The sequence below is a fragment of the Cervus canadensis genome, chromosome 17 (assembly GCF_019320065.1).
Source record: "Cervus canadensis isolate Bull #8, Minnesota chromosome 17, ASM1932006v1, whole genome shotgun sequence".
NCBI classification, from domain to species: domain Eukaryota; kingdom Metazoa; phylum Chordata; class Mammalia; order Artiodactyla; family Cervidae; genus Cervus; species Cervus canadensis.
Window position 1 is genome coordinate 21,953,733 of NC_057402.1, and position 27,547 is coordinate 21,981,279.

At 37.5% G+C, this 27,547-nt stretch overlaps 1 protein-coding gene across 4 annotated transcripts in view; it reads left to right on the forward strand.

Moving 5' to 3' along the window:
* SLC25A21 (solute carrier family 25 member 21) overlaps nucleotides 1–27,547 on the forward strand; it is a 504,473-nt gene that overhangs the window by 357,274 nt on the left and 119,652 nt on the right. For all 4 annotated transcript variants that reach the window (XM_043434358.1, XM_043434357.1, XM_043434359.1 and 1 more), the window contains exon 3: nucleotides 177–260. In XM_043434358.1, coding sequence (XP_043290293.1) covers nucleotides 177–260 — 84 coding nt within the window. The remainder of the gene's footprint in view (nucleotides 1–176; nucleotides 261–27,547) is intronic.

Consider the following 27,547-nt stretch of genomic DNA (forward strand, 5'->3'; position numbering starts at 1 on the left):
CAAAAATAAGGTAAAGATTATATAAGGCAAATAAATCAGTAAAATCTATAGCAAAAGCCAGAATATTTTAGGTTAATCTGAAAAGGCTGAGTCTCCTAAGACTTTGAAAAATGAAAAAAGCCATTTGGCGAAATCTTTAACTTGGATTTTTTTGTTTGTTTGATTTTTGTTTCTAGGTTCCAGATTCAGAGATGTGCAACCGATCCAAACAGTTATAAAAGCTTAGGAGACAGCTTTCGAATGATTTTGCGCACAGAAGGGTATGTATGGTTCTTCACACAATCTCTGTGTTGATGTAGACATTTTAATATATTACTACATAACACATTTTCTCATTTTGAATGATTTCTTTTCCTAGTCTTATTAGGGAAAAATATTGAAAAGGGTGTTTTTCTATTTTTGTGGATGTTTTTCTTGATAATACAGTTGAAAGTTAAATATGTATATGATAGAAACTCCCTGGAGGAGGGCATGGCAACCCACTCCAGTATTCTTGCCTGGAGAATCCCAGGGACCGCGGTGCCTGAGGGGGCTACAGTTCATGGGGTCACAGAGAGCTGGACATGATTGAAGTGACCCAGCACTCACGCACACATGATAACTACCTCGAAAAGGATATTAATAATATCCTTTATTAAAAATAATTTGATGACTATAGGACAATTTTTAATTTGTGCTGTTAAAGCTTTTCAAAGTTCTTATAACTGGAAATGTCTAAATGTGATAGTTGTTTGTTTCTTAAATATGTGTTCCTTATTTGCATTCTGATTTATGAATATTCTATCAAAACATACTGTTGTCAAAAACTAATGTGTCAAGTTCATCATCCTGTCCACTAGATGATCAGATAAATAGAATATTTTAGTTACATAAACTAAAATGGTCTTTGATGTATAGATTCAGGTAAAGATTCTATTAAGCATAAATAATTTTACAAAAGATTTTAGATTTGCATTTTGCAGTTTTCATAAGAGAATTGGTTGACAATAATAATTATACCAAAATGATAACAGTAATAATAACAATTAGTATATATTTAGCCTTTACTATGCACTAGGAATTTTCCATATAGCTCTTTGTGGTAGGTCCTGTGAGCATCCATTCAAGCTAGTCGGATGAAGCAACCAAGATTCAGAAAGGTTAATTTTCACATATCTGATAAATTATGAATCTTGGACTCAAATCAAGTCAACTTTTCCCCAAAGCCCATGTTCCTAACCTCTGTAGTTCACTATCTTTCTTACTGGGGATATTGTTTTGCTGATTGTTCATTTCAGTTAAACATATGTCATTGATGTTGTTCCATGCCAATATGTCCTTTTGAACAACAGCATAGTAATTTCTTTATCTACATACTGCAGTTTGCTAAATTAATCCCCTTTGGTGGCCCACTAGGTTGTTTCCAGATTTTTACTATTAAACAACAGTACAGTATATATTCTTATACTACTTTTTCACATTTTTAAATTTCTGTTTTTAAAAGTTGTCAGCTTTAGGACTTATAGGATCAAATGATATGCACACCTTATATCACATATGTTGCCAAATTATCTTCCAAAAAGTATGTACTGACTTAGTATTTGAGAGTTTTCATTTCTTCACAGTCTCTCAAACACTGGACAATATCAATCATTATTTGATATATCTTTACTCATGTGCATCTCCTGTTTATAACCTAACAGATACAAAAGAAAACTGTCATAACAAAATTGCATTGATGGTAACTGGGGTCGAGCATACTTTTATATCATTGTCATATTTTCCCATGCATTGTATATTTGTGTTCTTTACCCATTTCTCATAGGTTAGATGCTTTTATTAATTTTTATTAATTTATTTAACTATTATGTAAATTAAAAATATTTCTCCTAACTTGCTCTTTGTCTTTTTTTTTTTTTTATTAGTTTGAGGCTAATTACTTCACAACATTTCAGTGGGTTTTGTCATACATTGACATGAATGCTCTTTGTCTTACAATTATAATATCTTAAACCTTTCGGAAATTTGTGATCTTTGAAGATTGTGATTTTGTGATTATATCTATTTTCCTCTGTGATATCTGATAGCACATTAAAAAAGAATATCCTCAAACTCCAAGAGATAAACATTTACATTCGAATCTTTAATCTATCTGAGATTTGTTTTTAATGTGCAGTGTGGCATATAGGAATCAAATTTCATTTTCAAATGGTTAGTCAACTGTCCAAATGCCACTGGTTAAGAATTCTATTCCTTATTCACTAATTAGAAATGCCAGTTTGTTTGTTTTATTAAACTTGCACATATTTATCAGCTAAATTTTCTATTTGGTTTCTCCATTTTCTGTTCTGTTTCATTAACTTCTCTAGCTCTATGCAAGTACCATGCTATTTTTATTTTATTTTTAGAGTATTTCAGGAATATGTAAAAACATGGCCTGTAGGGTAAAGTCTAAACTCCTTATTAGGTGTACAGAGCCCTTCCTAGGATGGCCTCCCTTCTTCTCCAGTCTCATTCCCCATGCACAGGTCCGTTATATAGCAGGCACCACCCTAATTTACCGAGCTCGTTTTCTATCTCTCCTCTCCCACCCTAATAATAGATTTCGCTAATGGCCATGTCTCACTTCCCTCGTATTCCCTATGCCTGTGTTTGGCACTAAGGAGAGATATTTGGTAAAGGTATGTTGAACAAATGAATGAAAATCATCACACCAACATCATGATGATGCAAAATGAAGAAGAAAGATGATAATTCTTGCTACTGACCACCTCCTCTGAAGCTATGAAGGCTGGTTAAATATTTTGAGGTCATCTAATGACAGAGAATCAGCAAATTCTTGCTGTTCCTCTGGCGATGTGGTACCTGTCATTGATAATATACCTGCATTTATGGCGATTAGGATCGAAATCATGTTTATTTTACCCAATAAATATATATAAAGTTAAAGAAACCATAGTGTATTATGTAGTCAGTAAAAGTATCTCTTTCCTATAAAACAATAGTGTCAGCATTACCCAGTTTTGTAAACAGTAACAGATATCTCTGAATTGGATGTGGGAGTTCCTTAGCCAGACTCCTCATTTCAAGTGTGTTTTAGGAAGAATTGGATGTTTCTGCTTTGATATCAAGTAATATAACAAACATACAGTATGTGTGGTCCTTGCATAGTAAAATTGGCCTTTTCCCTCAACTGTACGTTTAATTGCTTCTAAAGCAAATTGACATTCTTTCTGTAATCCTTTAGATCTGGATACGTTGTTAACAAAAGTCAGAAAGCTCTTGTCTTAAAGATGGAAATATTTGTAAAAATACAAAAGAAAAAGCTGCTTTTTGATACAGAGCAAGAGCATTTTATAGCTTTAAGTTTAAAAAAAAAGAAAGAAAAAAGAAAACCTTTTAACACATGCTGTGTTGAATTTTTTTCCTAGTAAAACAATTCCTTTTTATTTTCTTAGTTAGCTCTTAGAGTACACTCTGCTTTCAAAAATGTTTTTTTCACTCAGGTGCATAGAGGCCAGTTTGGTCTGTGGCCTACAGAGGCTAGTGCTAGTTAATTTGACTATTTACATAATTAGGAGAATTCATCTCTCTTCATTCTTCTTATCTAACCCCTCATCCCAGCCCCTGCAAGTTAGAAGTTTTGAAAGCTAATCCTTTTCTGTTGTTTAAAAACATTAAAGTCTTTTAATGCACTTAGAATCTGCACAGTCTCCCATTTCTCCACTCTAAGAAAGTGAATTGGTGCTTGTCACCATTCTTAGAGATGCAGTTCCCCACCTCTTAGACCAGAATTCACATTTCTAAGAGACAATAGCTAAATTTAAATCACATGAATCTGGATCCCTTTACTGCTTCTAAGGTTTTTTTTTAAGTATAAATACACTGTGCTATTATTAAAGGCATAGTTTTTCAACCCAGTTTTACAGAGGTGAAGTTAATTTGTTTTCTTTTGAAAAGCCTTCCAAATTCTAAGTAAGAATTTCTGTTATGTGGAATCATGGTATTCACTTCAGTTCAATCACTCAGTCAAGTCTGACTCTTTGCAACCCCATGGACTGCAGCACACCAGCCTTCCTGTCCTTCACCAACTCCTGGAGTCTGCTCAAATTCTTGTCCATCGAGTCAATGATGCCACCCAATCATCTCATGCTCTGTCGTTCCCTTCTCCTTGCCTTCAGCCTTTCCCAGCATCAGGGTCTTTTCCAATGAGTCAGTTCTTTCCATCAGATGGCCAAAGTATTGGAGCTTCAGCTTCAGCATTAGTCCTTCCAAAGAATATTCATGATAGATTTACTATAGGATTTCTTTGATCTCTTTGCAATCCAAGGGACTCTCAAGAGTCTTCTCCAACACCACAGTCAAAAGCATCAATTCTTCAACGCTCAGCCTTCTTTATGGTCCAACTCTCACATCCATACTCGACCACTGGGAAAACCATAGCTTTGACTAGACGGACCTTTGTCGGCAAAGTAATATCTCTTTTTAATTTACTGTCTAGGTTTTTACTTAGATTTTATTTACTTAGATTTTACCAAAAAGGCCATCATTGTAGAAAATCACAGGGAAGGAATTTGTCACTATTGAGAGCACCTCCATCTTCACCATGATTTTTCATCTTTCTCTGGTTTGGCAAAATAGACTAACAGGTCCATCTACTGTAATCATGAACCCAGAAGACACAAAGATTTAGCCTAGTTGATTAGGTGCCTTCAAAACCAATAATTTTCATTTTGTAAACTCCCCTGGAAGAGAGTAGCTGGTATCTCTATTTACCATGCGTTCAGACATCATACCTAATTTCCTTTTGTTTCAAAGTATCTCATGAGTGTTCTTCTAGTCTTTGCTGTACTTACCATTCCTTTAAAGAGAGTGATTGAGATGTTTCCAGATGGGTGAAGGGATTATAAATTTTGCTAAAAAAAAAATAAATGCAAATAGGACTGCCTACCTCCTTACTCTTCTCTGAAAGTATCGCAGGAAAGGGGGACTACTTCCAAGGCCTGAGAGTGGGTTCTTGTCTAACACCCTGAAATGAATTGTCCAAAGAGATGCATTGCTGACAAAGCAAGAGACTTTACCGGGAAGGGGCACTGGGGTGGAGCGCAGCAGGGTCAGGGAACCCAAGAAAACTGCTCTTTCATGTGGCTCACAGTCCAGGTTTTATGGTAACCAGGTTGGTTTTTGGTTTCTCTCTGGTCAATTACTCTGACTCAGGGTCATTCCTGGTGGCATGTATTCACTCAGCCAAGATGGATTCCAGCAAGAAGGATTCTGGGAGGTTGGTAGGACATGTGGACTGGAGTCTACTCTCTCCTTTTAACCTTTCCCAAATTCTTCCAGTTGGTGGTAGCTTGTTAGTTCCACATTCCTTACCAGAACCTTCTCCTGTAAGATAACTCATGCAAATATTACTGTGGTAACTGGTCAGGGCAGTCAGTTTCAGTCAGCGGTTCCCCTAACAAAAGCACCTAGTGGCCATTCTTTCTGACATGAAGAGAAAAGGGAGTTAAACAGAACTTAAGATATTCTGGTGACATAGGTAAAGAAAGATGTGAAAATAATGTTTATTTTCTTCAGTGTACCAGACACTGTGCTAAGGACTTTTTTTATATATTTATTTCAACACAGCACGAGTCTCAACACAACTCAGCATCATTATGTATTTCTGTATTTTGTGTGAGATAACTGATGATGAGAGAAGTTAACTTGCCCAAAGTCAAGCAGGTACTAGTGACATACCATGGTTTTTCCATTACACTGTATCACCTTTCACTAAACCCCAAAGTTCGTTGTTTACTCAATGAAAAGAAGACAATGTGGAAGTAGTGTGTAAACCTCTAATTTTTAAATAGCTTTTCTAAAACCTTTGATATTCCTACCCTCAAATCACATAGCAATTTAAAGCAGTTTTTTATCTCTTCCATCAAGTGAAGTATGAGAGACCAGTAAATGTTCAGTCACCCAGATCCTGCCGATTTTGAGACAGCACCGCAAACCTCTGACAACGCCAGACTCTTAATCTAATCATTGTGCCACCTCTTGCAGAGAGCGCCATATCTCTGATGAGTTCATGAGTTTCCATCAGTCTCCTCTCCTTCTGCTTATTCCTTAGTTTTCTTATGAGAAAAATTCTTGGGCATTGGTTTGCCCAAGGCAAATCACTAGGAAATAAGGAGGTCAGATTATACTTAGTTTCAAATGAGAAACATGTTGATTGCTGGTGCCTTCAGAAATATGGTATTCCTCAGAAAGTATTACTGTAGAAAATATGTGGTTGCATTTGGGGGGCACTGGAACTGTGTTTTGTTTCACGATTTGTTTTCTGGTAACCACTGATGTTGCCCCAAGTATCATCTTACAATCAGACCACTTGGTGATTATAATATTTTCTAGTTAAATGACATTTAAGGCCTCGTTTTATGAGCTCCAGCGTAATTGGCTAATTTGGTAAACTCCAGATGTGTGAGACAATGTGCCACTCGTTTAAGTGCCTTTCAGACGGCATAAATGGCACAGCCCCAGGAGGTATAATCACTCCCTCTTGTTTTCATTAAGAAGGGGAATGAGTGGCTTGTGACACAGACAAAGGAAGCAGGATGTCTACACTCGAAAGCAACAATAACCGAGTAAGACTTGGACATTTTCTTTTAACAGGCAGACTCACTCCAAGGTCTTTAGCTTAATTTGTTGTCTAGGTGGGTCTGCCTTTTTTATAGTGGTTCACCTAGTCTAACAGGGCCAGGTGATTTTTAAAGTAACGCTATAAATAGAAAGACCTGCTCCTATTGAAACCCTCTAAGTAAAATGGTGTCTGGAAACTGTCTCTCGCTCGCACATGGAAGTGGGGGGAAGCATTAGATCTCAGGAGACGGTGGAGGAGATAACTCTTCCCACTACCAGAAACTGTAGTTATCTGAGCAATCAGCGTCCTCACCAGCTCAGCCAAGTTCCAACGTCACAAGGCCCAGCAGTTGCTGCTGCTTTTTCTCTCTCCTCTCAACCCCACTTCTCAGCCAGCAGAAACCCACTCACCTTCCCAGGGTGGCCAAGCTGGAGTGGAGCAGGTGATTCTCGGCCTCAGGTCTCTGGATCCTCAGGCCGGTCCCTCTTAGCTGACGACAGATCCCGTGGAGGTCACGTATCACTGTGGACTCTGCCACTTTACAAATGCAGAATTTTCACTCAGATAAATAATTACAGACCATATCCCAGGGTCCTATGCAGAGAATCCATAGTATAAATCAGTTGTGTGTACATCACTGGGTGTTGACTGGGTTTGCAAGACTGATTTACCCAAGTGAATTCACTCTTGAGTGGGAACTAGAAGTGCAGTGTGCCTTCCGTGATGAGTTTCCTGGTGCCTTTGAGTACCTTCTCTTCTAGCCTTTTCACTTTACCAAAGCAGCCCCTTCTGGTACCTGCTGGACCTCCCTTGTTTTGTTTTCTTTTGTTGCTAGCTTTATTGAGATATATAATTGGTATATAAACTTTCATAAGTTTAAAGTGTACAATGTGATGGTTTGATACATGCATTTATTGCAAAGTAATCACCACAAGACTAGTTAAAACATCCATCACCTCACATAATTACCATTTTTATGTGTGGTAAGAACATTAAAGATCTACTCTCCTAGCAGCTTCCAAGTGTGCAATACAATATTGTTGACTATAGTCACCATGCTGTATATTACATCCCTTCTCCCTTGTTTTTAAGGGGTGATGAGAGGGAAAGCAGATGGTCCCTGTTGCTTTTGCCTCCACTTGGCAGAGTTCAGCCCTGGCCTGCCTGGGCTTCTTAATGATGGCAGAACAAGTGTCCTCTTTAGCTCAGAAAAAAAGGAAAACAAGAAAAAAACACAGCCAGTGAGAGTTTGGAGAGTAAAACTATAGCAGATCTCTCTGACAAGTCTTGTAAGTGATCAACCCAGGTCCAGAATGTGGTGTTCAGTAGACTGAAGCCACTGTGTTCTCCCAGGCCTTCTCCTGTTTTAGAGAAAAGAGATGATCTCAATTCAGGCATGGGCCTACTATTACTAACCTCTAATGATTCATGTTCCTTTTAAATATAATTTATCAAAGATTTAGTATATCATACTCCCAAAATTTTAGTCATAAAGTATATATGTAATGATGAATCTAGACAGCATATTAAAAAGCAGAGACATTACTTTGCCTACAAAGGTCCTTACAGTCTAAGCTATGGTTTTTCTAGTAGTCACGTACAGATGTGAGAGCTGGACAATAAAAAAGGCTGAGCACTGAAGAACTGATGACTTTGTGGTGGAGATCCAACCAGCCAATCCTAAAGGAAATCAGTCCTGAATATTCACTGGAATGACTGATACTGAAGCTGAAGCTCCAATACTTTCACTACCTGATGCAAAGAGCCTACTCATTAGAAAAGACCCTGATGCTGGGAAAGACTGAAGGCAGGAGAAGGGGATGACAGAGGATGAGATGGTTGGATGGCATCACTGACTCAATGGACATGAGTTTGAGCAAACTCTGGGAGTTGGTAAAGGACAGGGAAGCCTGGCATGCTGCAGTCCGTGAGACCGCAAAGAGTCGGACACGACTGAGCAACTGAACAACAACAATATATGTAACAGCTTTTCACTGAAAGCTTCTGCTAAGAATGTTAAACTCTATTTAGCAATTCAAGTTTGAAAATTTTTTAAAAAGTGAGGAACTTCCCTGGCGGCTCAGTGGTAAAGAGTCTACCTGCCAGTGCAGGAGACATGGGTTTGATCCCTGATCTGGGAAAAGCCTACATGCTGCAGAGCAACTAAGGCCCTGTGCCACGACTATCGAGCCTGTGCTAGGGAGCCCAGGAGCCTTAGCCACTGACGCCTGCACATGCCCGTGCTCCACAGCAGGAGAAGCCACTGCAGCGAAGAGCCTGCAAGCACTGCAACTAGAGAGCAGCCCCCGCTTGCTGCAACAAGAGAAAAACCCATGCAGCAGTGAAGACCCAGCACAGCCAAGCATAAATAAATAAATGATAAATAAATAAATAAAATTATTTTTAAAATGAAAGGTAAAGAGAAAGAACACTGAAGAAGAATCTTTTTAAAAAATAAAGATGTGATATATATATATATATATATATATACACACACACACACACATATATATATATATATATTCATTGGGATACTACTCAGTCATTTAAAAAGATGAATTATTGCCATTTGCAACAACATGGACGGACCTTGAGGGTACTGTGCTAAGTGAAATAAGTCATACAGAGAAAAACAAATACTGTATGATTTCACTTATATGTAGAATATAAAAAAGAAACAAAGTAAATAAAGGAACAAACCAAGCCAAACAAAAACAAACATGCAGACACAGAGAACAGAATAGTGGTTACCAGAAGGGAAGGGTCAGTGGGGAAGGCAAAACGGGTAAAGGGAATTGACTCCGTGTTGATGCATGGTAACTAAATTTTTGGTGGTAAGCATGCTGTGGTGTATACAGAAGTAGAAAAATAATGTACATAAGACACATATACAGTGTTATACATCAATGTTACCTCAGAAAAATACATTTAAAAAACAGGAAGTTGAACCACTGGTACGTTATTTAGCTTTCCTATTTGCCAGATTATTTCGCACTGCTGCTGAAGAAAATAGCTGTTGGTTTAAGCTGTATTGGCTTGTAAAGTGGTCTTTGCAAGCAAGGTGCAGATAGTGAATTTTCAGAGAACTCAGACAGCAGCATCCTGATGCTTCTATGTCCCAGAATTCTGTTTCCTTTTCTAAATTAGAGATCTTTTGTTCTGTACACTGAGTGACCTTTAAAATGGTTTCAGCTCCTAAATTTCCCTCCTGTCATCACCATAGATTGCTAGCTGACAGTCACACACCCCTCTCCACCAGCCTTGCACTAACAATGCTTTCTGACTTACTGACTGACCTTTGGCAAGGATTTAAGTGTTGCCAAAGAGTAAGTGAAAACGTTTGCAGTGATGTCAGCCCGTCATCAAGGTCTGATTAAGAGATCAAACATGGCCATTCTCAGCAAGCAGTGCTGACAAGAAGGAAAGGAGGACCAGTTGTTTGGGTGGAAGTAGTTGTCTTTTGGGAAGGTCCGTCTCTAAGTTCAGAGCCCTAGAAGATATTCTTCATGTTTTTATAGAGTGTTAATGGGGAGTGAGGGAATTTCATCGTCAGTGGGAGATGTCCATTTGAAAATATTTCCAGGCCTTTATTTCAACTTGTTCTGGATTTCTGATGGGCTAGATGCAGTCACCTTGGGAGGAAAAATATCTTTACAAAAACCAGAATCCTTTTTCTAGGTTGTTAAACTGAACATTTTCAGAGGAGAATGAGAAAGAAAATCTCCAAAAACTCTTCTACCTTTGTCTGATTCTCTTATTGTAGAACACACAACACAACTTAGGTATTATTTGACATAGACAAGGTTAAAGGAGTTAATATTTTATCTTCATCATTGATTTCAGCTAGTGTCTCTGACTTTATAGAATTACATCTTTCAATATGCTATCTTTTTGGCAGGAAGTCTTCTATTGCTAGAATATGAATATTAAAGCTTATTTTATTTTTCTTAGAAAAAGGTGACATGGATTTTTAATATTCTAGAACTCTGTTAAGAAGTTAAAAGCATTGGCAAAATACCTACAGACATATGCACACATATATGTGTTTAAACTAAATTTAATTGCTTATAGTTTAGATTGTTACATTTTCTCTTTAAATCCCATGGGTCAGATTCCACTGGAGAATCCATCAGTGCGAATTATGACAGGCTTTTACTCAGTTGCTGCTTAGGAATCTGTTTAGTACCCAATTGCAGTGTTCTCAGCCTGTGAATTCTTTGTTTAGTCTCATGACTCTAGCTTTACGTCTCCTCCAGCTCTTTCAGGTGGTTTAAAACTGAAAGAAAGGAAAAGGTTCAGGCTCTGTTGTCGTAACAGTGATTATATTCAAAATCACTGTTGCCATTTTTACCCTTTTGTGAAATGTGTCCATACATCTTACTTATCTTGATGCTCCTCCACAAGAACCAAGCAGCTAGAAAGGTGGGGAGTATGATGTTTCATTTTCTGGTCAGGAAACTGATAAGAGATGTCAAAAACCTTGCCCAGCATCTCATTGCTGGTGTTTGTTGGGGCAGGCATTCATCCATGGTCTTCTACATCCTGTATCATGCTCCCCCTTCTGTCAATAACTTAATAGTAGTATTAGTAATAATAGAAGCAACATCTCAGATTTACACTGTTTCCATTATGAGTTCAAAGCATTGCCACATACCTCACCTGGCTGAAGAGCATCTGGGAGAGATGGTATGGTTGGTTACATTCTACAAACCAGAAAATTTTGGCAGAAAGGAATTTATTGAGATTCCTAGAATAATAGATTAGATCCTAAGATCAGTGCTCAAAGAATACAAAGGTTTGACTTTTGAGGACATCTTAGGCAAATGAAATTAGAAAAATATATGTTCTGAAGGGTGGTACCATCATCCCATGAAACCACGATAAAAGCTGTCAACTCAGAACAGAGCCCTCTCCAAAAGGAAGTTACAGTATTAGTTTAGGGTTAAGCCTCACTGCATAAACTAACTGTTATTTGACCTGTTGGTGACTTTGCCTAACTCAACTTGAATATTGAATAATAACCAGGAAAACCTCATGAAACATGAGATAAGACATTTAACCAAAGTTCCTTGGATGAACTGTCAGATGGGGTGGAAATCATCATATGACTGCAAGATATGTTGAAATATGCGGTCACCAAAACCTAGAGCAGATGACAGCCATATGCAGCAGCCTAGTTCTCCTGCTGATAAACACTATGTCCATAATTCTCCTGTGGCCATGGAGAACTCATGGGAAAACAAAGCCCTGGTTAGCAGGAATTCTAATGTGGACACAGTCTCAGTGGTAACAAAAAATGAGGTAAAGTGTGAGATGAGTTTTGAAAACTGATAGAGTTTGTAAGTGAATGAGTTCTTTGCTTTCCTTATGTAAAGTTTTTCCTAAATTAGAAGAATCAAGAACCACAATAAGAGACAATAATGTGCTATGGTGTCATTACCATTTTGCATCCTTTAAGTTTTCAGTGAACAGCTCAATATGCATTTCAAAATTCAAATTAAATTCCCAGAAGTTGGCACTATTTATAAAAGAACCAAAATTAGACATGTATTGCAATGTGATCCACTAAGCAATAAGACATATAAATTATGAAAAGTCTGAGTTCACATATAAAATAAAATATACATTAGATTACAAAACGTTTCATACCACTTGTTGGTCCTTAATCCTCGTGATCTGGCTTCCGTCTGCATCCATGTTTACAAGCTGCTCTCTCAGAAGCCACAGGATTGTTGTTGATCGGTCCCTCAGTCGTGTCTGACTCTTTGTGACCCCATGGACTGCAGCACACCAGGCCTCCCTGTCCATCACCAACTTCTGGAGTTTGTTCAAACTCATGTCCATCGAGTCAGTGATGCCATCCAACCATCTCATCCTCTTGCCCCCTTCTCCTCTTGGTCTCAATCTTTCCCTGCATCAAGGTCTTTTCCAGTGAGTTGGCTCTTCGCATCAGGTGGCCAAAGTACTGAAGCTTCAGCATCAGTCCTTCCAATGGAATATTCAAGGTTGATTTCCTTTAGGATGGACTGGTTTGATCTCCAAGGGACTGTCAACAGTCTTCTCCAGCACCACAGTTCAAAAGCTTCAATTCTTCTGTGCTCAGCCTTCTTTGTGGTGCCATTGTCACATTTATACATGACTACTTGAAAAACCATAGCTTTGACTATGATGGACCTTTGCTGGCAAAGTGATGTCTCTGCTTTTTAATATGCTGTCTAGGTTTAGCAAGCATCTTTTGATTTCATGGCTGAAGTCACTGACTACAGTGATTTTTGGAGCCCCAGAAAATAGTCTGTCACTGTTTTCACTTTCCCTCCATCTATTTGCCATGTAAGATGTGCTATTATTTTAGGTACAGTTAGAAAGAAAATGGTTTAAATAACCATTAAACTCCTTGGAGTGATCTGGTGGCTGAAAGTAGAGGGTTTTTCGATTCAAGGGACTCAGTGCTGGGTGGTACTGGAGGGGTTAGTTAGGGAAATTCAAAGGGCTGATGATCCCAGTGAAGGACAAACAATTTACTCCTATTGCTTAGAAGGTGTCTGTCTTCACTACTGCACTTATGACACTGCCTGACTGAGGTTTAATAAGCATGGGGACCTAAAACAGTATAAATAAAAACAAGGAGGGGTGGGGAGGTGGGGGAGGGATAAACTGGAAGATTGGGATTGACATATACACACTACTATATATAATATAAAGTAGATAACTAATAAGGACCTACTGTATAGCACAGAGAACGCTCCTCAATAGTCTGTAATGGCCTATGTAGGAAACGATCTGAAAAAGAGTAGATAAATGTGTATGTGTAACTGATTCACTTTGCTATACAGCAGAACACACAACATTTGAAATCAACTATACTCCAATAAAAATTTGAAAATTAAAAATAAAAACCAAATACTCAGATCCATAAAAAGAGGAATTAAAATGAAAGCAAAAGAATGTTTAGAACAGAATCAGAGGCAAATCAAGAGTTAAAATTTCTAAAGGCAAAATTAACAGACTTTCGATTTCAACAACCACAGTAACTTGTATTGGAACAGCTCTCCTGCTGAAAACAACTGTAGACTTTGGACAATATACACAGACTACTTTTTTAAGACAATGGAGCATCTCCAAACCAGGCAGAACTTGTAAGGAGCCATCAGGCCTGAGAGAAGGAAGCCCATGTCATTGAACTCTACACTCACTCTGACTTTTCCCATAAAGGTGTTGCTGAGTCATGAGAGGAAGGGTTAGGGGAGGCAAATGAGACCAAGTCTTAGGCAGGGAGAGGCACTGGAAGTTGATATTCAGGGCTGGTAAGTGGCTGAGACCTGAGAAGCAAAAATCACAAAGAAGAGGGAACTGCAGAGAAGTGAACCCAAAGATCTATAAGCAATTTCACCTTGAGGGGTTTGCCAACTCCTAAGCTTCCTGTGAGCAGGAAAAAGCTCCAAGAAACCCAGCAAAAACAGACAAGAAATGAGCGAGATTTCAGCAGCCCCATGATTCTAGTGAGACCAGCCAGGTGGGAGAGTTCTTATAAACACTGAGTTTTCAATTGAAATCCAAAATGTCCACTCTCAAGATAGGGATATACCTTAGGAGTAAAACACAAACATTGTTCCTAACAAAGCCTATAACCAGCCCTCAGAAAGATGAAGGTGACCTGCTAGACTCCATCTGTATGCTAAGAGATTTATTCCTCTTTACGGGGAGATACCACCATCCAAAGGCTCTTTGATTTTTTAATGCACAATGTCCTGATTTCAATAAAAAATTGCAGGGTCTTGGGGGAAAAGACTAAATGACCAGATATCAAGAGAAACAGAGACAGCAAGTGACTCAAATTTTGGAATTATCAGACAGGGACTTTTGAAGTAAATTGAATTTTTACTGTAGTAAAACATACATAAGATAAACTTTGCCATTTTCACCATGTTTAAGTGTACAGTTCAGTGGCATAAAGTATTTACATTTACATTGTGTGAAACCATTACCACTATCCATCTCTAAAATTTTTTCATCTTCCCAAACTGAACTCTGTAACCATTAAACAATAGTTCTTCATTTTTCCTTCCTCGCAGCCCCTGGCAAACACATTCTACTTTCTATGTCTGTGAATTTGGCTACTCTAGGTACTTCATATAAGTAGATCATACAGTAGTTGTCTTTTTTGTGATTGGCTTATTTCACTTAGCATGGAGTCTTTAAGATTCGATCATGCACGTGTCAGAATTTCCTTCCTTTCTAAGGCTGAACAATATCCCATTGTATGTACAGATTGGGCTTCCCTGGTGGCTCAGTGGTAAAGAATCTGCCTGCAATGCAGGAGCCACAGGAGACGTGGGTTCGATCCCTGGGTCAGGAAGACCCCTTGGAGGAGGGCATGGCAACCCCCTCCAGTATTCTTGCCTGGAGAATCCCATGGACAGAGGAGCCTGGCAGGCTACAGTCCATAGAGTCACAAAGACTTGGACACGACTGAGAGTTAGCACGCACGCACACACTCATGTACAGGTCATATTTTGTTTATTTGTATGTCAGTGGACACTGGGTTGTTTTCACATTCTGACTATTGTGAACAATGCTGCTATAAATAAAAGTGTACAAATATTTATTCAAATATTAAAAAGACTGTTTAAAAAGATGCAGCAAATATGTTCAAGAAAGTACAAGACAAAATGGAGAATTTCACCAGAGATTTGAAATCTATTTTTTTAAATAAAAGACTCACGTGGAAATCTTGAAAAATACTATAACAGAAAATAAGAATTCAGTAGGGGGATTTTCAATCTGCATGTTACTTTGTCAGCATGTAACTTGTTAACTGTTTTATTAGTTCTTAAATATTAAAGGGTATGTTTTATCCTACCAGTGTGCAGTGGTACATACTCAATTTTTACAACTACTTGATTGAGTAAGTACAGAAATAATAATAATACATATACTTTTGATGAGGGAGATCACAAAATTTTTTGAAAACTCATTTTAAATAACCAAAAAGGAAGAAAGTTAAATTTACCAGAAGCCGGGCACTTTGCTAAGTGCTTTACATGCAGTAAATTGGTTAACTCTCACAGCAACCTATAGAGAGGAACTACCATTCTTCCCATTTTATAGGTAAGACAACCAAGGCCAAAAACTTTGTATAACTTGTCTAAGGTTTCACAGGTTAAAGAAATCTGAACCCAGGTGACCTGGATCCAGATGTTTACCTCTATCTACATCATTTTAAAAGAATTTTTTAAAAAAAGAAACATAGATTGTTTTGCTTTGGCTGACTGGGCTAGTTGCAAATGTTAGAAATAAATGGAAAATTGAGAAACCAAATTGCATGGTGACATCTGCTAGGGCACTAGACTCTTTTTGTAATGTGACCTTTACGTTTTTTCAGATGTTCCTTCTGGACGACAGGGCACTGCTTAATGTATTTTGGCATGAGCTCCGTTATGCATGTTTGACATATAAGAAACACCACCCTAATGAACAGAATGTCCCTCTTTCTCCTGAAACTCCGTGTTGCTCAGGGCCACAAGACACAAACTGCGGGTTTAAAGTTGACACTCTCAATTTCCTCCTTTCATGTTTGTGGGTCTCACTTGCAGGATGCTGACCTTTTCCCTTTCCTACATCCCTGTCTTCACTCCTTCCTCTACCCCATCATCTGTCTGAAATGTTTAATCTTCTTGCTGCACCTAAGAGCATGTTGGCTTTTGATGGCAGATCGCTTCCCCAGTGATGGGACATTCCTTGGGGAAATCCATTTTCTTTCAGCCTTGGCAGGGAAGATCATACGTTTAGTACATAGAACAAAGGGAGTATTCATCAGGACCTTAAGATTCCCAATATATTTGCCTTCAGCTCTCTTTCCCTCAAACTCTTTGTTCAACCAGGTTACATCTCTGAGTGCCGCACATCCTATTTTGATCCCTTATTTCGGACTGTCCAATATAAAAGATCTTTCTTTATCCCTCTCCCTTGCTTTCCCTTTCTCTTTTTTTTCCCCCTCTTTTTCTAGAAAAAAGAACTACTCATTTCAGACAGAATTAAATAGAATTAGAAGAACCACTTTTGTGATACTATATATAATCATATTAATAAGTATATATTAATTTCTCTCTGGTGTGAGGCCCAGTTCCCTAAAGTTTGCAAAGCTTCTTTATATAGGTGGTGAACATTATGCCAGCTAAGAACAGATATCTACATCTTTCTATGTGTATGTGTGTGTACTCAGTCATGTCCAACTCTTTATGACCCCCTGGACTGTAGCCCCGCCAGGCTTCTCAGTCCATGGAATTTCCCAGGCAAAAATATTGGAGTGGGTTGCCATTTCCTACTCCAGGGAATCCTTTCAAACCAGGGAATCCTTTCAAACCGGGAATCGCACCCACATCTCTTGCGTCTCCTGCACTGCAGGCGGATTCTTTACCACTCTGCCACCCGAGACTGATGTTGTTTCTTTGCCAGCCTTAGAGTAACACTTGTAACCCACCAAGCAAATAGTATTTAGTGGCTGCCTATGTATACACAGCCCTCTGTTACGCAGCACACAGAGTACATAAAAAGAGACACAGCTTTGGCCTTCTGAAAGCTTAATTCTGCAATGCAGTGACTGTAATGAACAAAAATTCTTGTCTCAGTCACATGACTCTATTAGCCTTTGTGAAAAAATTCTTCCGAAAGCATAAATAAACGATAGAGATTTGACCACTTGGAAAGTCGGTTTGCATTTTCGATACCTCCGTATCTCATAACACGCTTAAAAAAACCATTCTCAATCACAGGGAAAAGACCCACGAAAGCTGTGAAGGGACTTTCCAGACAAAAGTAAACTGTCCCCATAGGAAATAAAAACCTTCAAAGTGTCCCTTTCATTGGATTTGTTTCTTTTCCTACAACAAATGGACACATCAGACATAAAATTTAATTGAGACACACTAAAGTAAGACCTGGCTTACCTGAATGGGAGAGGTCACAGCATTCCATTAAGGAGACAGCAAGGTGCTAACAACGCAATGACTACTTTATATCACAGTATATTGAACTTCTAATCACCACCAACTATTTAGGATTTCAACAGCCTCCCGTTAAACTCTGCTGCGTGATTCTATTTTACATTTCTCTTCCTGTGTGTTTGTTTTAATTTAAGAGCCAGTATGCATATTGACAATTCTTTGACAGCAAAGGTAAAACCACCAGGAGTGTATCTGTTTATTGAGGACTGACAGCTTTACAGCTAACATAAAAATAATCTAATGTTTATTGGGGCAAATGTTTGGATGGAGGATTAAGTGAAACTACCGAGAAGAGAAAATCTTTTCATCCTATTCAGGCTTTTCAAATAAGGTTTGGGATCAACTACATAAAAACTTTTTGTGTTGATTTCTTTGACGCTCTTCCCTTAATTTTCCCCGCTACTCAATCTCCTCCACTTGGCTACCTCACTCAAAGGATGTTTTACAACAGGGGTTTCGAAGTGAATAAAACCTTGAAAGGGAGGATGCTACCGTTCACAGGTTCCGTACCATAGAATTTACATGAGCCATGCAAACTTGCAAGCTAACAGTAAAGCAAGATCTAAACCACATTGCTCATAATATAAACTTTTTCTACTATTTCCTATAGGTTACATATAGTAAGAACTCTAACTTTTTTTCCGTGGTTTTTGTTATTTTGAATCATTGTTGTTGGACAAAGGGAATAGAAATAACTTTAAACTGTTTCAGAGCTGGTTTTAAACTGTTAAGGAGTTGTTTTCAGTTTTGCCTTTAGCCGAGTATCAACGCGCGTATCAACATTATTAGATTGTTATCGTTATTTTAAATGAGACATTTGAAATGTTTTAAAAGTAAATTATTCTTTCTGTAAGTGGAAATATTACCCTTTTGGAAATAATCTATTTAATTGAAAGTAGTTCATCAGACTATTATTAGATTAACAATGCTTGACTTCAGGGTTTTTTTTTTTAGCTTGATGTTAATTATAATTACCACTAATATCTCTTTTCCTAACATATTTCCACCAAAAGATAAAGAAGAATTTTATTCGCATTTAACTCACCGTAGTAGTGTGTTCACATCAGCTCTTACTACTCCTCTCTTCACTATGCTCCCCCCACCCTCACCCTCACTTGGTCCTATTTTGCATTGAGGAAAATAAAAGGGAGAGAAAAATTAGGCAGCTTGTTAAAGGTTGCTTGCTAAGGAGTGGCTGCAGAGCTAGAAATGGAAACCAGGTTTACTGAGTCCAGAGCCCCAAGGCAATTAAATTGCGCCAGCTTTTTCCCTTTGAAAAATCTGCTTATCTCCTGACAAGGCTAATATGTGAACATACAAATAGCTCAGTTTTCAACTTTATCAACGGAACTAACTGTCTCCATGGATATGGGTAGGTCTTTGGGCAAGTGTGCTATATATCATATACACGAATAGACCAAAGAGATTATGAGAATGTCAGAAACTTCCAGCAGCTGAGAGGTAGTTTTTTCAAGGAATCTTACACCAAGTATGCATCTAAGCTAATGAACACATCACCGCCAGGCAGTAAGTAGTACGCTGTGCAGGGTCAGGATCCTATTACACCATCTTGGTGTCCCTGGAACCCGACATGGTGCCTGAACCGGAGACAGAATTCAGCCAAATGTTTGTTGAGCTCCACTGAACCATATTATAATTTTTAACTCTGTTTAAAGATAGATTTGGCCCTTTTTTAAAAAAGAAAGAAAATAACATACATTTTTAAAAATTTACTAAGTGGAACATGTAATTTATTCCTCAATAGGTTTAATTTATTCTTAATTCCTTTCTGCATCATGTCCATGGTGATGATGATTGCTTCCATTTTAAAGTGTCATAACGTCTTGCCTTGCAGAAGTTGCTAGTAAGTTGCTAGTTACCGTGTCTATGGAATTTTCATTTCATTCCCAGAGCACCAACACAAAACTGAGATGCCTGTGGGCCCTTCTTTTGATTTACACTGTGCAGTATTTCGCTTTCTTAATAAATGAGGGAGGGCATCTCCTCCCTTGATCAGACACATCTATCACATTTCCCATGACTCCAATGCCCTGGAGCAAGTCCTTCACATTTAGCATATGCTTGTCCTGAGGAGGTTATGCACATGCCGTATTGCATGTATTGAATTCTGTTTCTCTTCCCATCACCCTCTGGCCTGGTCTGCATTAGCTGCCTATTACTTTTCAGGCTCAGCTCAGGGCACCGCCATGGTTTTTTAACTTACTCTGTGAGTTTGATTCCTCTTTGGGGTTGGTGACAGGAATCTTGGCTTGGCAAACAGTCGGCTACCACTGTATCGTCCCAGGAACGGCTGACAGGCTTCATCATGGTGTGTGAGTCACACTACACAGACGCTTCACATACCCACGTGCAGTCTTGGGCTTCTGCGATTAGAAATCTAGAGGTTACCAGTAACGACTTGTAAATCCATTCTTCCTTTAAAACCCAAACCAAAAACCTCTAGCAGCCTGCTAAGTCTGAACAATTTTCATTTTATTTTACACTTTCTTGAAGATGTCTGGACCTTCGTTAGAATCTGCTGGGCAAACAGAATTATGGTGTGAGGTATGCTGCACTCTTACCACATGAAGCTAGACTTCAGAACTGGACCTAAGGAGCCATGGAACACAATAAAACTCTGCCAGGAGCAAAATTGTGCTCAGAATGGATTGGTTTGCTTGTAACAAATTGACCAAACTGACCACTTTATTTATGATCCTTAGGACCTAATAACAAAGTTAAAATCCATTTGCCAAGCTGTATACCACTCAGCAGCATTTTAAAATCATGTTCCAATTTCATTTTTTGAAAAGCAGTTTCCCCGAAAGCCCCCATAACAAAAAGAACAGTTTAAATAGATTAATTTATGTTATTGTATCTTTAAGGTATTATAATAAGCTGGAGTCATGTCGGGTGACCTGGGAATTTCCTCTTTTCCCTTTGTAATAAATAAACTTTTCACCAGAATGGTCCAGTGGCCTCCAATAATGTAAGCATGGTGTATGGTAAAAACAAATATAGCGAATGCATAAATTCATGCTCAAAGTAAAACTTAGATTATTGGAAATTTATGAGATTTTTATACTGTTGATTTTTTGGTCAATTCTATGCACTGATCCACTGACATAAACATAGCTTTAGTTTTTACTACTTGATCAAGAGTCTTATTTTCCTAGTATGTTTTTATGCATCACCAATAAGCAGGTCTACAATTAAATTTTTAATCCATTACATAATCATATTTTCTAACGCTGTTTCAGTCTGAAACAAGCGTGTTAGAAACTGGTATTGTGTGTCTGCTAGACGCATTGTGATTTATTAAATTTTATTAAAGGAGAAGTTTCATTTTCTTCTCCTTTCTTCTTTTGAGGAAATAAAAACCATTCTTGGGGAGAAATTAAAAAGTAAACATCACTAACTAGAAAATACTTCTTATTCCATCCTACACCCCTGTTCACACTCCGCACACCTGCCCTGATTGTATGCATGGTATTTTATCTCCACCAGACTTGGCCATAGACCTTTATTTTCACATGTTTGCCTTGATGCTTGCTGATTGACACCTTCATCTCTATTAACTATTTATTTGCCTTTGAAGTTACATCATATTCACTTTCCAAGTCTGTATTTTTTTCATAGCCCAATAAAATAAATGTGTTTCATGAACTTCTTTGATTTGTTTCTTCTTGCCAAGTTTTTTTCTAGTTCTTTGCTGAACTTCACAATGAGTATTTTACTCTGGTTCTCTTGAAGGTGTGTGTGAGTTGATGAAGTTCCATTGTATAAATAAAACCAAGCCAAAACTTGCCACTCAAAAGATAAAGCCAGGAAAGAATAAAGGCCATATGTCAATACAGAGAAAGAGACTGACTGCAGCTCTTTTTCCTACTTGATGTTTATAGTTATTTCTATGGAAACTGCACGTGGCTTTCTGAGGGTTGAATCTGACCCTGGGGTACACAAGTAACTCTGAAAACAGTTGGTCCCTTAACTTTGAGTTCGTCATATATATATGCTTATCCTTCTCCTTAATTCTTAACATGAGGTGGATGAGACCATCAAGGTATTCATGCTGGGGGATTTTTTGTGTGTCTTTGGGGTCGGGGGAGACAGCAGCCAGTAGAGCAATGTGGGAAGGCTTCTTCTCCTTCAGGCTGACTGGGAGCTAATACAGAATAATGTATTCATATTAGCGTCCTTGTTGCTTAGAATTAAGTACCTGAGGTTCTCCCATTGATTCTGTTTGTTCAGATTTTCCTGTAACTTTGCCAGAACCAAAAGCAATTTGCCTACCTACCTCCTCTATCCTTGTTACCTCCCCCCACACCTTGCCTCTACTTTCTCTCAGTAAATAACTAATAGGAGATTTCCAGGGGGATAATCAGATCACAATATCTTTGCCTATATGTTGTCTATTTCCGTCCAGATCTTGTGCATGTGTATGTATGCTTAAGGATGATATTTTTATTTTACTCAGATTTGGAAAAAAAGAACCGCAAGTCAGTATAAGACCTCATTTCAGAGGGTAAGGGCACACTACAGGAAGACAAGGTTTCGCAAATCAGAACATGAAAGAGGAGTTTTAGAAAGAGAGAACCAGAGAGGACTGCCTTTAAGATGTGGAGTCTAAGGTGGGGAGGTTCTGTGATAGGGCAAAGATCTTTCCTTCAGGGAAGTCTTAGTGGTGTTGGACAGCTCGGCACCGTTTCAGCATTCACGATACCGAAACTCAACCCTGTGCGTTGTTTTTAGCTTTTTAATGAGAGAAGAGATGTTGAAGAAATAGAAGTAATAAATATTTTTGTGCTGGTGGACTAAACCTTAGAGTTTTAAATACCAAAATTCACCGTAGAGCAAACATGAAAATTAAGCTTTTGTTCCATAAAGGTTAATGTGTCCAGTGCTTGAGTTTTCAGGGGATCATTAGCTGGATGGTGTTCTTTACTTGCCCTGCAGTGGCCTAAATTTTGGACATTTCACAGTTTATTAGCAATTCAAACATAGAACAATTTTTCTATTTATGTAATACTTGGGTCCCTATTTTCATGGGAGAGGATATATTCCAACTCTTGACTGTGGGTTTTCAATTACCCATGTGGCCTGCCTCCCATTAACAGGAATAATTGGAAACTGGATGTATAGAATACAGATTCACAGTCATAGAAAAACTCTGCTAGAAATGTGAATTTTACAAGCCTCTGTTAAAGTGTCTTCCACACTTGATCTTAGCCAAAAGGCCGAGAAGCGATTAAAGTGTCTTCCAAAATCATGTTTTTGTGGAGATTTCCTGTATGAGACCTCGGATATACTATGCTCTTTTTCTCTCACATGTATTTTTCTCTCCTAAAATGTAAAATATTCTCTGCTTCTTTAGGACTAGCATGGGACTCATCACATGAGCCACTGACATAATTTTTAGTTCTTGTAATAGTTTCATGGGAGAATAGTTGATAGTCCAACTGTACCTCAGAGTATTTATAAAAAGGAGAGTACTTATCTAATTACACTAAAATTTTTTTCATACTGTCATTAAAACAGAAAGTATGCAATCTCTTTTTAAAACTTTTCATTGAAGTATAGCATAATACAGAAAGCACAGGTCTAGCTTCACTGAATTCTCACAAACTAGATACTCATGCATCCGGATCAAAACACAGCCTATTTTCCACTCCCAGAATCCTCCTGGTGCCTCTCTCTATTCACTGTTGCACCCACCCCCACCATAGGTAAGGACCATCCTGATGTTGACTCTCTTTAATTTTCAAATATCACATTGTTTTCTCACCAGGCTTATTGGCTGATTTTTGTGGGAAAGCAAAGGGGGGTGGCAAATCCCCTATAGCTGACTTCTTTGCATTGTGGGATTTTCCTAGCTGTTAATTATTAACTTTTCCTTAAAATAAAACTTCCATTGTGTAAGGAGAAAAACTCCATGAGCACAGTACATGTGATATAAATCACTTTTATGTCTGTGAAACAGCTGAGTTTACATTTTTATTACATTGTTTGAAAAAGTATCTTTTCATCTGGAAAGAATCAGTTTAAAATGTGATTGTCAACACAACTAAACCAGTTTCTGTTTAAAATGACTGCTGGTGGAGCTAACTATAATTAAGTCAGGTTTTTCTTCATAGATATTAGTTGCTAAAACCTAGAAGTTTTCACTGAGATTTATCAAAGAAATTTCTAGACTTTAAAAGGCAGGCAAAGTGTTTTTGTTTAGATAGAGGAAGTAATAAGTAATGAATAAGAATATTATTGTAAAGGGCAAAATGTTTCCCTGTGAAAGGTGATTTACTGGTGTAGTTTTAAGTTAGATGCAAAATAATATGTGCATTATAAAATGTTGCCTCATAGAAATACTTCAGTTTGAAAAAAATGGGCTTAATTATTAATTAGCAACTTATAGCATAATTTTCTCTTTAAAAATTTTTAGATATCAATAATTCTGAGAGGATCCTTTTAGAAATTTTCTATGGTTTAATTATATTAACCATTCTAATATAAACAGTAGTTTTAATGTCTGTAGTCATTTGCTTGTGTTTGCTTGCTTGCTATATGTTTTGAAAAATTTGCTTGCTTGCTATATGTTTTGAAAAATTTAAAAAGTAAGGACAAATCTTTTGGTGGTATTTCTTGCTGCATTTAACTTTGAACTCTGTTATTAAATGAAAATTGATATATAGCATGTTCCTTTTATGGCTGAAATACTATCTTTGGAAGATGTGATATAGATTTTGGTTATACTTCCTCTGGTTTCCAGTACTGTGATGCCATTATATATGTAATTTTATAATAGTCCAACTTTCCCAAATTCCTGCTTTGAAAAGTTAATTTTTCAAAGTGGGGCAGTCATCATTGTGTGATTGTGTGTGCTGACTAACCTTTCATCTTAAACCAGATTTCCCAAATCCAATATTTTGTGGCTTTTCTAACAGAGGACTTATTTTTACACCCTCAAAAGTGTTGCAGACTCTTTTGGAGGACACTTCTCAATAATCCATAATTTAATAAACTCTCTGTTTAAATACAAACCAAACAGGGACCATTTTGAATATATAATATAAGTTCTTCAGGGAAAGGATTTTGTGAATTCACAACACAAAATCTATGGTTCTCTTTTTTTTTAACTAGCTAAAGCAGAATAAGTTCAGCATTTTACCTGGCAAGAGCAGATGTAGCACAACTTCAAAGGCAGAAGGAGAGATATAGACAGTTTATAGATTTAAACAGAACATGGCACCAGCCCTCAAAAATTAGGCTTGGAAATAATTGGACTTTTTGTATAGATCAGAAACATTGATGATGGTTATTTATTTTGGTTTGGACATTTCCTTTGAGATAATTAATAATTGTTATTCTACCTATTACCTTTGAGTCATCACTGTAAATATATTTGTATCCTAAGATGCCACCATACTTTAGAAAGAAAATTTAACCTTAACAAAAACACCTCTAGATCCTGGGGCCAACAGATGTTAACTACTACCCCCATGAAGCTGCAGAACTCACCTTGAATGCTCCTAAACAGTACTTAGTGTATACTTTTCTGTTTTTATCAATTATTAATTTAGATAGAGTGCTTTTCTCTACTAGAAAAAATATGTATATAAACCTAACTATAGTAAAAAGATGAATTCTTATATGAATAAGATGAACATTTTTTTTTCCTGCTTACCTTTTAGTTTTCTATATATTTTCTAACATTGTATTTTTATCCGACTCTGCCTCGTGTGCGTTTGTGCCAAATGACAGACATAAGGTGTATTGAGTGCTGCCCAGCTTCTTTAATGAGGATTGATAGAATTAAATTTTTTCAGGAAGGAAAGGTGTCAGTAAAATGAAAGCATAGTGACCACTTTAAATACATAGGTATATGAAGCTCTCAATGGTTTTCTCAAAACAAAATTTCATGTTCTTTTTTCACTCTAATACTTGTCCTTTCTTCTCTGAAGATACTTGCTTCCACCTTCTTGCCCCCACCACCTCAAAAAAACTATAAAATACTTTAAGGAAAACAGATTCCCAGTAGCAGAAATTCAAATGACTTCTGTTCATTTCACTGAATTTAATTATTTATGAGATTATCATAGTAATACAATGTCAGTATTAACTCCCAATAATTCAACTTCCGATAATGTTTTTAAAATTTCTGTCACAGAGTTAGTACTTTTTATTCCTGTCATAAAGTTAACATTTGCACGTATTATATTTATCAGCCCATTGTAAAGAAATTTATTGAAAATGAACAAAGAAATCAAATGTTAATACATGATTGAAATAAAATACACCTACAGAAGCAACAAAGAAACATTAGGTAAATATCTTTTTCTTGGAAATCTGTAGATATTTTAGATATTTTGTTTGGTTGCTGAAACAGTAAAATGAGTAAAACCAAATCAAAAATGCTGTTTTCACCTGGAATTTATAAATTTGACAAGTTCATTAAGCCATAAACCCTTGTGGTTGGAAAATTGATCTTTTCTAGTTAAGTAAAATAACTAAAGAGAGAGCAGTGACTTACTTTTCTTGAGGGCCAAACCAGTAAGACAAGTTTAGTTCTCAGGAATATGAGGTCCTCTTAGGAAAAGGAGAAGAAAGATAGATGACAGCAAAACACATACTTTAAATGTTGATAGAATCCAAAGATTTCCATCAGAATTCAAACATTAACACAGACTCATTCCTTAGTTGGTGGTGAAATTAAAAGATGCAGTTAAAATGCTAAATATTTTATAGTGTTACAAGAGAATGTTTGGAGCCTTTTTGTTTTTTAACACGTACAGATGCGGGAGCCCTGTTCTCAGTCGCCGTGGTCATCCACGACTAAAGCGCAGTCTCACGCTTGGGCTCAAGTGATCCATAAAGGGGCTGGGCTCTGGGAGGCAGTGTCCCCGGGCGCCTGCCTCGGTGGCTCAGCCTTCCATGACCGCTGCTCTTTGTTGAGAATTGTTGGCAATGGCAGCAGTTTGCAGCTTCAGATAAGAGCCGCGGTTCTCAGGCAGTGCCCTCGATCGGGGCCCTGACGACAGACTGTGGCGTGCAAGTTTTTTCAGGTGCTCTGTTTGCTCAGTAATCCTTCAGTGCCAATCTCCCGCAAAGACTGAGCGGGACCCATCAGTAATGGACATCAGCCATTAAGCTCGTAATATTTGTCATATATCAGGTTTCTGCTTTGTTACCCTCAAGTGATGAATGGATGCTGTTACGCGCTAAGAAAATAAAGCAATGCTGTAAATACGTCCAAACTTATAAAAATGGCTGCTCTATTTCTTCCGTTTCTTGAGAAATAAAAGCTGAGTCCCCCAGAGCTGCTAGTCTTTTCCTTTCAAAGTACAGAGAGCAATGTACTTTAAGTTAGTGTTTGTAGTTTGCTTAGGGTCCACATCAAATTACTCTCAGAGTGTCTACACCACGTTTCACCTTGATTTGATACAGCTAAGTTTATGCGTTGGGCAAGCAATCTGATTAAAACAGGCATGCTTGCAAAGGACTATTCAAAGAAACCATTTGTTCCTGCATGAAAAAACCCAAACAGGGAATTTAGGTGTTAAAATAGCATGAGGCCAAGGCAATTCTCCATCTTAGTTATTCCTATATTAGTCAGACATGTTTCTGCATCACAGGAAGCAGTAATAATTTTTTAAAACATCTTGATATATTTCAGGAAGAAAATGTGTATAGAAAGTAATATTGTTTTCAACATTATTTTGTACCCAACATTTGCATCTGTCTTGTAAATATATGTATACAGTTATTTGGGATGATGTGATTTCGGTTTAGTATGGGTTAAACACAGTAGAAATGGGCTGTGTTTTCACTCTTTTCATCTTTTCTATATTAGTGTCAATTTCACTATTAATTATTGAGGTTCTTCAAGAAAGTTTATCCTTTTTGAAAATATCCAGAAATTAAATCCCAGAATTGGCATACTAAGTAC